Source organism: Coregonus clupeaformis, chromosome 40 (assembly GCF_020615455.1).
Source record: "Coregonus clupeaformis isolate EN_2021a chromosome 40, ASM2061545v1, whole genome shotgun sequence".
Taxonomy (NCBI): domain Eukaryota; kingdom Metazoa; phylum Chordata; class Actinopteri; order Salmoniformes; family Salmonidae; genus Coregonus; species Coregonus clupeaformis.
The window spans coordinates 11,014,335-11,029,935 of record NC_059231.1 but is presented as its reverse complement, the minus strand read 5'-3'; the positions used below and the strand labels follow the sequence as shown (position 1 = coordinate 11,029,935).

General features: G+C 39.2%; 2 protein-coding genes across 3 annotated transcripts in view; both read left to right on the top strand.

Moving 5' to 3' along the window:
- The first annotated feature begins 8,850 nt into the window (after positions 1-8,850).
- Positions 8,851-11,309, top strand: LOC121554997 (ATP synthase F(0) complex subunit C2, mitochondrial). Of its 2 annotated transcripts, none has more exons than XM_041868748.2 (5): positions 8,851-8,941; positions 9,132-9,227; positions 10,176-10,250; positions 10,398-10,588; positions 10,709-11,309. In XM_041868748.2, exons 2-5 carry the CDS (start codon positions 9,189-9,191, stop codon positions 10,821-10,823), a joined length of 420 nt encoding a protein of 139 aa, XP_041724682.2. In that variant the 5' UTR covers positions 8,851-8,941; positions 9,132-9,188; the 3' UTR covers positions 10,824-11,309. The 2 variants fall into 2 exon arrangements, with proteins under 2 accessions (XP_041724682.2, XP_041724683.2); XM_041868749.2 differs by having other exon boundaries at positions 8,937-9,028.
- Positions 11,310-12,437: 1,128 nt separating this feature from the next.
- The window catches only part of LOC121555148 (cyclic AMP-dependent transcription factor ATF-2-like), a 77,191-nt gene continuing 74,027 nt past the window's right edge, over positions 12,438-15,601 (top strand). Inside the window, exons 1-5 of the mRNA XM_041868952.2 lie at positions 12,438-12,646; positions 13,014-13,082; positions 13,174-13,270; positions 13,969-14,087; positions 14,202-14,330. Of these exons, the coding sequence (XP_041724886.2) occupies positions 13,035-13,082; positions 13,174-13,270; positions 13,969-14,087; positions 14,202-14,330 (393 nt within the window). The 5' untranslated portion in view covers positions 12,438-12,646; positions 13,014-13,034. The remainder of the gene's footprint in view (positions 12,647-13,013; positions 13,083-13,173; positions 13,271-13,968; positions 14,088-14,201; positions 14,331-15,601) is intronic.

Sequence of the window (15,601 nt, the reverse complement as noted above, 5' to 3'; positions counted from 1 at the left end):
GATTCCAGCTACAATACGATTTTGTATTCATTAATACATTGGAATGATGTCTGTGGAAGCAAGCAAAAGGATCAACTATTTTACAGCAACCCTTCTGTCTCAAGCTACACTGAGTGAACAGAAAATTAGGAAAGCCTGCTCTTTCAATGACATAGACTGACAAGGTGAATCCAGGTGAAAGCTATTATCCCTTATTGATGTCACTTGTTAAATCCACTTCAATCAGTGTAGATGAAGGGGAGGAGACAGGTTAAAGAAGGATTATTAAGCCTTGAGACAATTGAGACATGGATTGTGTATATGTGCCATTCAGCTATTCCCATTTTATTGCTTCTCTGTTTATGTAGTTGGTGTGTAGAATGTGTCATAATGTAGAACCTCCAAGCAGAGTGAGGTTCAACCAACCTTGCCCCTCCCCGTTCACTCTCACAACAGACAGTAGGCTACAGGTAGGTGTCCAACATGGTCTCAGACAATTTCATATGATTCTGTATGTAAATCCTTGACACCCCATTTAGTATGATATGTTACGTTTCATATGGTATGTATTAATTTGTGGATGTCCATCACCCATTTCGTATGATATGTTACGAATTACAATTTGTATAATGTGTTACAAATTTGCAAAACGTATGATATGTTATAAATTCCAGCTAGGTGCCTAGGTGGCTAACGTTAGCTAACTGGCTAACGTTAGCTAGGCTAGGGGTTAGGGTTAAGGGTTAGGGTTAAGGTTAGGGTTACATTTAGGAGTTAGGTTAAAGGGTTAAGGTTAGGGTTAGGGGAAGGGTTCGCTAAAAGGGTTAAGGTTTAGGGTTAGGGGAAGAGTTGATTAACATGCTAAGTAGTTGAAAAGTTCCTATTTAGCTAAAATGCTGAAGTTGTACGTTATGAGATTTGAACTGGCAACCTTTGTGTTGCTAGATATTTGCATTATATGTTTTTCCTTAAGTAACAATCTGTCTTATGTAACCATACCAAACGTAACATACAAACTAATTTGAGTGTCTCGGAATTTACATTTACTATGTTACGTCTAGTCTATGAGACCAGGCTGGGGTGCCTGCTTGTAGAGTTGTTACAGACCAGTCAGGATGATGATACTGCAAGCCTCAACACTTCTTATCTCAATCCAATGGCCCTGCTTACCAGCAGCACAAAGATCACTGTTATTATGGATTTGTGGAGAAAATCTATTTTGTGAATACTAATGTACTTCAAATATTTGCATTCTCTGAGCTGCACCATCAAGAGCATCCTGACTGGTTGCATCACCGCCTGGTATGGCAACTGCTCGGCCTCCGACCGCAAGGCACTACAGAGGGTAGTGCGTACGGCCCAGTACATCACTGGGGCCAAGCTTCCTGCCATCCTGGACCTCTATATCAGGCGGTGTCAGAGGAAGGCCCTAAATATTATCAAAGACTCCAGCCACCCTAGTCATAGACCATTCTCTCTGCTACCACACGGCAAGCAGTACCGGAGTGCCAAGTCTAGGTCAAAAAGGCTTCTTAACAACTTCTACCCCCAAGCCATAAGACTTCTGAACAGCTAATCATGGCTACCAAGACTATTTGCATTGCCCCCCCACCCATGATTCACCAAATTATATTTTGAAGGAGAAAACAAAGTACTTTAAGCATATGTTTTCGTTTCAGTCGCCTCCATCTCCTCTAACTGAAGCAAATTGTAGAGATGTTTTTTTCTATTGATAATGTAAAATTAACAGCCATGCAGAAAGACTCATGTGAAGGTGAAATTACAGAGGAGGAACTTCTGGATGCAATTAAAGACTTTAAGTCCGGGAAAACTCCAGGGTTGGATGGCATACCAGTTGAGGTATACCAAACTTTTTTGATATACTCAGAGGACCGTTATTAGCATGTTTTAACCACTCCTATGTAAATGGTAGATTATCAGACACTCAAGAAGAAAGTCTGATTTCATTATTACTGAAACAGGATACAAGTGGAAAATATAAAGATCCAGTCCATTAAAAAAATTGGAGGCCCCTTACACTTCAGTGTTGTGATGCAAAAATTCTAGCAAAATGTATAGCGCATAGAATTAAAAAGGTATTGTCGGACATTATTCATTCTAATCAGACAGGTTTTTTACATGGAAGATACATTGGTGATAATATAAGGCAAGTACTGGAAACAATAGAACACTATGAAAAATCTGGGAAACCAGGCCTACTATTCATAGCAGACTTCGAAAAGGCATTTGATAAAGTACGACTGGGGTTTATATATAAATGCCTGGAGCATTTCAATTTTGGAGAATCTCTTATAAAATGGGTTAAAATCATGTATAGTAAGCCTAGGTGTAAAATAGTAAATAATGGCTATTTCTCAGAAAGTTTTAAACTGTCAAGAGGAATGAAACAAGGTTGTCCACTATCAGCATGTCTATTTATTATGGCCATCGAGATGTTAGCTATTAAAATCAGATCCAACAATAATATCAAGGGATTAGAAATCCAGGACTTAAAGGTGTCATTGTACGCTGATGATTCATGTTTTCTTTTAAATACACAACTTGAATCCCTCCACAGCCTCATAGAGGATCTAGATACATTTCTAACCTCTCTGGATTACAACCAAATTATGATAAATGTACTATTGGATCACTAAAAAATAAAAAATGTACATTACCATGTAGTTTACCAATAAAATGGTCTGATGGTGATGTGGATATACTCGGAATACATATCCCAAATGAAATAAATGATCTCACTCCAATACATTTTAATAGAAAGTTAGCAAAAATAGATAAGATCTTGCTACCATGGAAAGGTAAATACCTGTCAATTTGTGGAAAAATCACCCTGATTAACTCGTTGGTATTATCCCAGTTTACCTATTTGCTTATGGTCTTGCCTACGCCTAGCGAACAGTTTTTAAATTATATGAGAAAAAATATTCCATTTTATTTGGAACGGCAAGCCAGACAAAATTAAACGGGCCTATTTATATAATGAATATGAATTCGGAGGACAGAAATTATTAAATATTAAAGCATTAGACCTATCACTAAAAGCTTCAGTCATACAAAGTTATACTTAAATCCGAACTGGTTCTCTAGCAAATTAGTAAGATTGTCTCACCCAATGTTCAAGAATGGCCTTTTTCCCTTTATTCAGATTACAACCTCTCACTTTAAAAGTTATTTGAAAAGGAAATAATCTCCCAAATATCACTATTTCTAAAACAAGCCATAGAAAGTTGGTTGCAATTTCAATTTAATCCTCCAGAAACGACAGAACAAATAATGCAACAAATATTGTGTTAAACTCAAATATACTAATTGATAAAAAAAACTTTTTTTTCGTAAATGATATTATCGGTAGGACTGGTGGAGGACTGGTGGAGACTTACGTCTCACATGCAGCTAACAAAAACATATGGAAATGTCTGCTCTACTCAGAATTACAACCAAATAATTGCAGCATTACTGCAAAAATGGAAAAGGAAAGTGGAAGGGGGAAAAAGTAAGGAACTTGTCTGTCGGCCTTGCATTAAAGAATATAATTGGTTAAAGAAAATTGTGATAAATAAAAAAGTATACCAGTTTCATTTAAGGACCAAAGGATTGACAGCCATCCCATATAGATTGCAAAATAGTTGGGAAGAGATTTTTGACGTACCGATTCCATAGCATAGTGTTTATGATTTGATACGCAAAACGACGCCGGATTCAAAACGTAGAATTTTTCGATTTAAATTATTATATAAAATTCTTGCTACCAATAGAATGTTATTTAAATGGGGGATACAATCTTCCCAGCTCTGCAGATTTTGCTGCGAAGAGACAGAATCATTAGATCATTTGTTTTGGTACTGTCCATTTGTAGCTTGTTTTTGGACACAGGTCCAGGAACGGCTAAAGGATTGCAATATTTACCTGGAGCTAACCCTGCAGATAGCACTACTGGGTGATGTGAAAAGTCATAGTCAATCGATCAATATAATAATACTTTTAGCAAAAATGTTTATATTCAATTTACGATCTGTAGAAACAATGAGAATAGAAAGGTTCAGAACTTTTGTAAAACATCACAGTACAGTTGAAAAAGATATGGCAAATAGAAATCCAATATGGATGGTATGAAGAGATAGATGGGTGGTGTTGAATGGAGCTGAAGGATGGGACAAATAACAACAACTAATAACAACAAGATAACTAATGTAAAGCGTACTGTGTCCATAATAAGTATATAGGTTATAGGTTGAGAGTTTTTGTGAAAGAGCACAGTTAGAAAAATATGGCATATAGAAGCAAACCAGATGGACATCATGAAAATGATCGGAGGAAGTTCAGGAGTAAAAACAAACAAAATATAATTATTGTAGAATTTGACTGTGTCCATAAAATGTATATAGTATGTATGGGCTGAAAGTAGAGGCCTAAGCGTTGTTGTTCACTAGTTTACTCCAATTGGGGAAGGGGTGGTAGGGTTGGAAAGTAATGAAGGGAAATATGATTTTAAAGAGGATATGTGTGTGTGTATGTATACATATGTGTGTGTATGTGTGTGTATGTATGTGTATATGTGTATGTGTGTATATATATATATATTTGCGAGAGAAAAAAAACATATGGGGGATTGGAAGTGATGCAGACAATTACATTGATGGAAGTTACAATCTATCTGAAATATTAAAGCTGATCTACCCCCCTAAAAAGAAAAAGGGAAAAAAAGACTCCAGCCACCCTAGTCATGTTTATTATTTATGCATAGTCACTTTCTACCCACATGTACATATGACCTCAATTACCTCGACTAGCCGGTGCTCCCGCACATTGACTCTGCACCGGGACCACCCTGTATATAGCCTCCCTACTGTTATTTTATTTTACTTATTTGTTATTTTGTTTTACTTATCTTTTTTTTTTTTTTACTGCATTGTTGGTTAAGGGCTTGTAAGTAAGCATTTCACTGTAATGTCTACACCTGTTGTATTCAGCGCATGTGGCAAATAAAATTTGATTTGATTTGAAAAAGCATATCTGTTGGATATTTTAGGATGATTTCCAGCTGTATCACTGAGCTGCCTGTCCCCCTCCCACAGTACCATGGGTTATTGGACCGGCTGCTTGAAGGCCATCTAGAAGACAGCCCTTAAAATGATAAAGTAGATAGTGAACATGCCATTACAGATAAACATGAGTTTGGTGGTAAAGAAGATGATAGTAACCAATAAGGGTTTGTTAGTAAACCACAGATAAACTCCAGTTCCCATGGCCTTGTCAGACATATGAGTGGGTCTATAAACACTACATTTGTGCATCCAGAGCTAGAGATTAGCATGGAGCCATCAACAGAAGCAGCGCTGCCTGCAGTCCTTCCTTCTCTGGCCTGCCTCCGCTGTCAGGGCGCCTCGCCTCCTCCCAGTAATCAGGAGCTCCGGCGAGGAGCTGTAAAAATCATTTTACCCTCTCCTTAACAACAACAAAAACAACACGCACACACCCTCGGCTGAGGTGGCCACATTTCTGAGGGCCTCTGACAGGACGTGCTGAAGGCACAAATTGTCATTCATAAAGGTTAAGAGGGGGTCAATGCCTTTTTATTATGAGTCTGAGTGCATCCAGCTTGATGGGGCCGGCATGCAAATGGCATGTCTCTGAGGGTTCTATGCAACACCACGGGGAGAGCAGTACGTACCTTGTTGGACGAGGGAGGAGTCAGGAGTCAGGGCAGAGACTGGGCTTTCTTCACCTTACACAGCCCCCCCCTGTTAATTAGACACTAGGACAGTGACCTGTCTGTCTAGCTGTTGCAATTACTACATTGCTAAATGTTCCTACTTCAAAATTCTATGCATTTGGCTGTAGAGCATACATAGTATTGTATGTATCATGTAGCCTATACATGATTGAAATATGAGTTTACAACAAAAAAAAACATTGTGCACACGTTGTCAATTCATTCTGTTGCCTTGTAAAGAAGGGATATAGTCCTAAATACCACGTGCATCGAATACATTAAATACAATTGGAATATGGCCTATTTATTGCCTTACCTCCATAACTTACTACATTCGCACACACTGTATATATATTTTCTGTTGTATTTTTGACTTTATGTTTTGTTTACCCCATATGTAACCATATGTAACTCTGTGTTGTTGTTTTTAATCGCACTGCTTTGCTTTATCTTGGCCAGGTCACAGTTGTAAATGAGAACTTGTTCTCAACTGGCTTACCTGGTTAAATAAAGGTAAAATAAAAAAATATATGGAATATTAAATTCAGTCAATAGTGGATATGATCATGTAAAAATGATGACAGCATGACAGTGAGAACGAAGCGTACGAAATTCCTCTAGTGAATTGAAGTCCTCTTCACTGCTGATAACAGAGGGCTACGATCACAGACATCACATCAGTCTCAATTGCACTCTCTGCTGGACTTGAATCCCACTGACTGCATTCAGGGACAAGAGACTGCAATGATTCACCAGAGGACATGTTTTTAATGTGTAACACTATGGTGCATGACACTGTGATAAATGATGTAATGATGATGATATCAAATCCCTTAAATAGAAATACTTTAGCTTCAATATAGACTGTATTATCTGCTATAGACATGACATGTAACATGATATGACTGTCAACATGATCCTACATTTCAGGTTGTTAAACTGATTATAACAAAAAAAATGAACCTATGTCCTTCTATTCCACATGGAAAGCTTGTGTTCAATATACCAGAACACATCTAAATGTAATTATATCAACGTCCCTTTGGTAGATCAGAATACACTGAAGCTCAGTGCTAGTCTGTGTAAATAAAGACATTCTTATTTAATCTGAACTATATGGATCCTACAGTGACTGTTGATTCTGTTATTTCCAATAAGGGCATTGGAGGTTCATGTGCTACATTAGTAAGACTGGTTCTACTCATGAGATCAAGAGGCTATGATCATGACTTCAACAAAATAGTTACAATTTCGCATTAACACTGGAATGATTGATGTGCAAAAGATGATGTGCAAATAGAGATACTGGGGTGCAAATTAGCAAAAATAAATAACAATATGGGGATGAGGTAGTTGGGTGGGCTAATTTCAGAATGGCTGTGTACAGGTGCAGTGATCGGCAAGGTGCTCTGACAACTGATGCTTAAAGTTAGTGAGGAAGATTACCTCATACCCTGGTACATTGACTCGGTACTGGTACTCCTTGTATAGTCTTGTTAATGTTTTCATTGTGCTACTATTTCCTTTTTATTTAGAAAATATTTATCTTACTTTTAAACTCTGCAATGTTGGGAATGGGCTCGTAAGTAAGCATTTCACTGTAAAGTCTACACCTGTTGTATTCGGCACATGTGACCAATAAAATGATTTGATTTAATGTGCACAACAATTAGTGCCAATTGCCTGTTGCCTAATTCAGCATATACTGTAAAGCACAGGAGGTTGGCGTCACCTTAATTGGGGAGGACGGGCATGGTAATGTCCGGAGCAGAGTAGGTGGAACGGTATCAACAACATCAATCACATTGGTTTCTATGTGTTTGATGCCATTCCATTTGCTTTATCTTGGCCAGGTCGCAGTTGTAAATGAGAACTTGTTCTCAACTGGCTTACCTGGTTAAATAAAGGTGAAATAAATAAATAAAATAAATAAGAATAAATTTGCTCCGTTCCAGCCATCAATATGAGCCGTCCTCCCCTCAGCAGCTAATTAAAAGTATCCCTAAATAATCCAATCAATGATAGCCTAGTCCTGTCAATATCAACCATTCAATCATATGTGTATAATGCTGATATTCTCTAAGCCAGACGTTCTGAGGAAAATAAGTTGATTTTTCCTCTGTTTGTGCTATTTCTTTCGATTATAATGTATTGTTTTAATATTTAGACTAGACAATAGGCAGACCTATTAAAATGGGTTGGCCTCTACATAAAAGCCCTACATAAGTTTCATTAATGGAGCTCCCGATGGATTTTCATGGTAAATTAACTAGAACAATCTTTATCGATGACAATTACATGTACAGGGTTTCATTCATGGTTTCTTTAGGTGACATTCGAAAATTGATCTGGTTTAATAAAGTTATAGTGAAATGACCTTGCGTTGTGCTGTATCGCATTAGTGGAAACCAAGACTGTTCTCAGGGCAAGTCTGCCGGTTTTGACTAGCAGAAGTGACTTTTTGCAGCAGGTTAGGAGAATTAACATGACGGAGTAGGATAATTACCGTAGCAGATTAGGAGAATTAGCTAAAATGTTAAAATTGCACCGGAAGCGACTCGAACATATCTAGCTACAACCAGGCCTGCCCTGGGAACAGTCTTGTTTTCCACTAATGCGATGCCGCTTTCATTTGTCGCAAAATCTTCATCCGGGAATCTGTAAACGCCGATTTGCGCGGTCGCAGTACTGTACGAAAGATTTTTTATAACTAACCCAAGATAGACCACAGCCTGTCGTTTCCAATGGGAGCAAACGAATCATAGTGGGCAGAACAAGCAAGGAGGTGGGCAGAGCCAAGCACGAACTAGTGAGATCCTATTGGCGCGTTCTTCCATTTATTTGCATATTTCCTGTAGGGAACGCCTAGTCTGTGCGTGTGCAATAACTCAATTCGCCCTTGCACTCCTAAACAACGCACTTTTTTGGGCAAAGGGTAAGTATACAAAGTTTATAAAACGCAGTCCACTCTGTTTGTTACATAATCTAGTTTTGAAAACAGAAAACTCTATGGAGATCAAATGTTTAATCGATGAGAAAATGAGCTGAATGTCGGCCAAAATCCATCTCGCTCCATCTTCTCCCACTGCCGGCCACTGGGCTTCCTCTCATCACCATATTTGGTATTGAGTGGAAACCCCCAACCGGATGCTTCACATTTATATATACGGGGAAATATCTGGCTCGTTGTTCTATCTGTGACTGCTGTGGTTCGACCTTCTGCAGTCGGTAAGTGTCTGAAGGAGGGCTATCTAAGAATTGTCCGTTGTAAATCCTTGTTAATCCTTCTTTAAAACAACACGTAGCACAATACAAGTGAGGGGGGCATATTGTACGGATTATTGTGTGCATTGGGCTGTCATTATTTTTACGGTCGTGCGTTTACAAACCTATTGACCTTATATCTGTCTTGTTGCAGAAAGACCCGGGCTTCAATCAAATTTGACCGACCAGGATAAAACAGACTAAATTGAAAATGTACGCCTGTGCAAAGTTCGTCTCCACGCCGGCTCTGGTGAGTTATTTTCCTCAATATGGTTAACCATGTTTATCTTACATCTGAAATCATATTCTCCGGTTGTATTCGGATGGGCCTGTGTTGAACTTGAATGGAACTGTCTGGCAAGGGTATTGGCTAACTAGCCAACGAACTTTAAATGGCTAACAGTAGCAAGTAAGCTTAGGTTTATGATTATGTAAGTGACATTATTTTAGTTTCCTAGCTGTTTGTGCACATTCGAGACTAGACCCTAAACCGGAGTTAGCTAGCCAGCTTGTTAGCTATAGCCTAACGTTAGTTAGCTATGAATAAGGTCAACATGACACTTGGCTTGCTTCAGCATCCAAGTCTATCTGTAACGTTAATTTACCTAGTTAGTGACTTAACTAGCTAGTTAACTCTCCGGCCTGCTTTTTTTCTTGAGCTGTCGCCTTCCCTTTTTGTGTTTGGAGCTCTCTGCCCAAGGTCATGTTTTACTTTATTAGAAACATTGCATGTTCAGGTAAAACATGCAACATGTCTAACAGGTTGTTTTACTGGTAAGGTAACTGTTTATGACATTAGCTTGTGCAAAGTGCACTCAGAAGGTTAGAGGGGTGGTGTTTTATCCTTGTACTGTTACCAGGTGGTGTTGAGGAATGACATGAATCTTAAATGCTTTTTGATGACTAAGCAGCTATGATGTTGGAATGAACAAGTTGTAATGTGTTGTGGGTATGCATGTCTTGGTACAGGTCTATGATATTCCCACAACCTCAATGACAGTGGCTCGCTACTGTCAAGGTGCCTCCCACAGGCCATGGTGCACTTGTGCTACCTTTCATAAGGGGAACCATAACACTTAGGCGTCTACTTGTCTTGAACTTTTTCTGTATTTCCTTCAAGATCTCCCAATAAATATATATATATATATATATATATATATATTTTTTTCACTCAGTTATGTCCTTATCCCTGCTGCAGGTCCGTGCTGGTTCCCGGGCCCTTTACAGACCCCTGTCTGCCTGTATGATGTCCAGGCCCGAGGTCAACACAGAGGTGAGGAAAGACTGTCTTCTTGCAGTAGAGTAGGCTTTATGCTCTTCACTGTTGAATATAACTCAAGGTTTTCTGTCCCGCTAATGGTCATTGATGTAGGAGTGCTTTTCCCATCACTAAGAAGAGGCACGTTTTTTTGTTTTTCAGAACAATGTAGCCGTCATGCCACAGAGCCCCTTCACCCAAGTAGCACTGAGAGGCTTCCAGACCAGTGCTGTGAGCAGGGACATTGACACAGCCGCCAAATTCATTGGCGCTGGAGCAGCCACAGTCGGAGTGGCTGGATCCGGTGCTGGAATTGGAACAGTGTTTGGAAGTCTCATTATTGGATATGCCAGGTAAGTACACTTCTACAAAATAGATGACTAGATGTGTGCTTGTCAATGTCAGCTTTCAGGAAAAACTATGATTCAAAGCTGACTTTTTACATAGAAATGGTTTTGTGTTGTGTTTTGCAGGAACCCATCTCTGAAGCAGCAGCTGTTCTCCTACGCTATCCTGGGATTCGCCCTGTCTGAAGCCATGGGTCTATTCTGTTTGATGGTTGCTTTCTTAATCTTGTTTGCTATGTAACACATCTACTGTCCATAGAAACACTAATTACAGATGTGACTACATATTTTATTGTGGCTACCAAAAAACGTTACGTGTTGGTGTCATGGAAATGTATATTTTCAAGTCTGTCAGACAGTCAAAATAACCAAAAACATGTTTTGTAAAAATGTAAGAAATTACATAATTAAAATGCATGTATTTGACTATTTACAATATGGCAGTACGTTTTCTGTTTCGGAATCATGTTTCACCACAATCAAGAAGACGACTAGCTTCTGTTGAATGTCACCATGGGATTATACAAAGGAACTGCTTAACTTACTGTAAATCAGTCTGCTGCATTTGCCATTTTTCCAATGCATCATATGTTCACTTCTGTGGGTCCACATTGACGCTTTCGTTGGTTCAAGTGCAGTTCTATAGAAGTATGTAAGTAGGCAGCAAGTGAGCGCTTGCTTTTGTAAATGGCATTAAATAAATCTAGACAAATTTGATGGTGCTAAATAGTGGTCACTGGTCCAGTTTATTTGGGATGCTCTCTGAATGAAGGTGCGTAGTCTGTCAAAAAGCCTGCAGGTCTTGAAATGATTCACTTGACAATTGTACATTAGTGTTGGGTCCACGCTAAGCTTGCATAATGTTGGCTTATCCCTTAGTGACATATTCTAGAGCTTTAAGACACTTAAGAACACCAGATCCAACACATTGCCAAATCAGATGAGTCCCAGAAGAAATGGATCCATAGTGCAACGATTTCAAAAGATAATTCCAACATTCTCATACAAATGCCATAATAGATCACAGCATTTGTAAAAGGAATATGTGTGTAGTTCCTGGAGATGGGTCACCCTTCATACCCAGGCTCCTGGTCGTCACATTTTCAAGACCTCGGGGTTGTGTTCATTTGGCACAGAACAGAAAACATTTAGAAACTGAGTATGGTACTACCTGATCTTGTCCAATAAGATTTCTCCTTTTCGCTTTCAGTTCGGAGATGTTTTGCCCTTTGTGTTTAGCTGTGTTCCAGTAGAGGTAATTTCTCCATCCCACAGATCATTATAATACCATTTACCTTTTGTCACCTGGCTTTCCCTACCCTGGGCAGTATGTAGGCGACTTCTGTAATCAATACTCACTGTTCTGGTTGGATTCATTTCCCACTGCCTTCAACTGTGGTTGTAGTTTGTTCTACCAAAGACCGAAGAACCCCCTGTTCACCTGGACTCCCATGTCGATCGTTCCTTTACTCACCAAGCACTTCATACAAGATTGGATGCTCTAATAATCTGGACACCTTTGTGTGTGAGCTTTATGCAATTTTTTTTGTTTCGTTGTGGTTGTCTGGCATTGACCCAGCACACTATCCACCACATCTATGCTGTCATATCCACATAAGGTCGTTGGAATTATCACAGCATTTCTTCTCATGACTAGCTATAAAGATAATTGAAATCGAGTATATTCTCAAATGTTTTGTGAACAGATTTTTCTGCATTTATATAAAATTGCTGTTGCTGTCTGTAGTGAATAACTTACACGGAAGAGATGCTGCTCTCGCGAGAGTTGCACAGACGAGGGATTTCTATACCAAGGGTTGCGCCGGTGGGTAAGTGTCCACAAACTCAAGGCGATGGTACACAAAGATATCGCACGTGTACCGATTTCTTGGCATTAGTGGGGATTTAAGCGTTAAGAAAAATGTGTCTGATAAATGCACATCCTTCCTGTATTAACATGAGTAAATATAGCTACGGTACTATGCTTGCAGATGCTAAGTTACCCTGACTGAAGGCGGTGTGGATAGGACTAGCAAGCAAGCTAGTTGGTGATGCTGAGGAGGGGTGTGTAAACAAAACCACGCACATTGTGTTGTTAGCTTGCGCTGAATTTATTTCAACAATTCAAAATGATTGGGTTTCAACAGTTTTTTTCTGAATAAGCGCACTATGGCGTTGAGTGTCATCTTTCATAATTCGAGTTTCCCACTAACCATTTTGATAGAGATCTTTTTTCTATGACCAGCAATGTCTCTCACTCATCCTCCTGATTGAAAAATACCATGCATTTATTTACAAGAGAGGCAGTTGCCAACTTGCCATCAATAAGCTTTGTCCCCAAGATAAAATCTTTGAAAGAGCCTATAAGGTGATGATCATTGATCTGGGATGTTCTACCTACTAAAGTGCCAATCATTATTTTTTATTCCAGGTATAAAAGGAATTCCTAAATATGAGTGATGACAAACCGTTCTTATGTTCTGCTGCTGGGTGTGGTCAGGTATGTTTTTAAAAAAAGTCCCTGTGGTTTGCTTTGTGGTTATATATGAAAAGTGCAGTGTGTAAATGATATATGTATCATCTTTCCATAGCGATTTACAAATGAAGACCATTTGGCTGTCCACAAACACAAGCACGAGATGACACTAAAGTTTGGTCCAGCAAGAGACAACAGTGTCCTAGTGGCCGGTAAGCACTACAAGAGGCATCAAATCAATTACTAAGTGGCAGTGGTGGAAAAAGTACCCAATTGTCATACTTGAGTAAAAGTAAAAGATACCTTAATAGAAAGTTAATCAATAAAAATGAAATTCACCCAGTAAAATACTACTTGAGGAAAAGTCTAAATGTATTTGAGTTTAAATATACTTAAGTTTCAAAAGTAAATGTAATTGCTAAAATATACTTAAGTATCAAAAGTAAAATTTATAAATTATTTCAAATTCCTTATATTAGGCAAAGCAGAAGGCACCATTTTCTTGTATTTTTATTAATGGATAGCCAGGGGCACATCAACACTCAGACATTATTTACAAAATATGCATTTGTGTTTAGTGAGTCTGCCAGACCATAGGCAGTAGGGTTGACTACGTGTTCTCTTGATAAGTCCATGAATTTCACAATTTTCCTCTCCTGCTAAGCGTTCAAAATGTAACGTGTACTTTGGGTTGTCAAGGAAAATGTAAGGAGTAAAAAGTACAATATTTTCTTTAGGAATGTAGTGAAGTAAAAGTTGTCAAAAATATAAATAGTAAAGTAAAGTACAGATACCCTCAAAAAACAACTTAAGTAGTACTTTAAAGTATTTTTACTTAAATACTTTACACCACTGCTAAGTGATAGTATTCGTTCAAGTGATGTGTGAGAGAGATTGCCTTCTGTTGCAGACCAAACGCCAACACCTACACGCTTTTTGAAGAACTGTGAGGAAGTTGGACTCTTCAACGAGCTTACCAGTCCTTTGGTGCATGACTTCAAAAGAGCTGCTGTGTATGACATCAAAAAGGTGACTAGTTACTAGTCAGTAGTTCTATCAAGAATAACGCTCTTTACATTCGTAGCACAGTTTGCATCAGATTTGATCTTATCTGATCTGTTGGCATTGGTTTCTGACGTGTAGATGCCCTTGGATTTGTCACCTCTTGCCACACCGATGATCATACGAAACAAAATTGAGGACCACTCAGTTGTGGCAGCACATCGGGACAGCCCTCTGCCCCATCCGGAATCTACAACAAGTGATGACAAGGTAAGGAATTTGGTATACTTCATACAGTGATATCCAGGTGAATTAGTTTATATAAATGTAGGCTAGATCCTAGTTTTAGTGGCTAGATCCTAGTTTTAGTGTCTAGATCCTAGTTTTCAATATTAGTTACTTGTGACACAGGCATCCGTTGTCTGTAGGGCAATTAATAATAATAATAATAATAATAATAATATGCCATTTAGCAGATGCTTTTATCCAAAGCGACTTACAGTCTTATGTGCATACATTTTTACGTATGGGTGGTCCCGGGGATCGAACCCACTACCCTGGCGTTACAAGCGCCATGCTCTACCAATTGAGCTACAGAGGACCACAATTCTAGGTCTTGACATACAGTGGGGAGAACAAGTATTTGATACACTGCCGATTTTGCAGGTTTTCCTACTTACAAAGCATGTACAAAAATCCAGAAAATCACATTGTATGATTTTTAAGTAATTCATTTGCATTTTATTGCATGACATAAGTATTTGATACATCAGAAAAGCAGAACTTAATATTTGGTACAGAAACCTTTGTTTGCAATTACAGAGATCATACGTTTTCTGTAGGTCTTGACCAGGTTTGCACACACTGCAGCAGGGATTTTGGCCCACTCCTCAATACAGACCTTCTCCAGATCCTTCAGGTTTTGGGGCTGTCGCTGGGCAATACGGACTTTCAGCTCCCTCCAAAGATTTTCTATTGGGTTCAGGTCTGGAGACTGGCTAGACCACTCCAGGACCTTGAGATGCTTCTTACGGAGCCACTCCTTAGTTGCCCTGGCTGTGTGTTTCGGGTCGTTGTCATGCTGGAAGACCCAGCCATGACCCATCTTCAATGCTCTTACTGAGGGAAGGAGGTTGTTGGCCAAGATCTCGCGATACATGACCCCATCCATCCTCCCCACAATACGGTGCAGTCGTCCTGTCCCCTTTGCAGAAAAGCATCCACAAAGAATGATGTTTCCACCTCCATGCTTCACGGTTGGGATGGTGTTCTTGGGGTTGTACTCATCCTTCTTCTTCCTCCAAACACGGCGAGTGGAGTTTAGACCAAAAAGCTATATTTTTGTCTCATCAGACCACATGACCTTCTCCCATTCCTCCTCTGGATCATCCAGATGGTCATTGGCAAACTTCAGACATGCCTGGACACGCGCTGGCTTGAGCAGGGGGACCTTGCGTGCGCTGCAGGATTTTAATCCATGACGGCGTAGTGTGTTACTAATGGTTTTCTTTGAGACTGTGGTCCCAGCTCTCTTCAGGTCA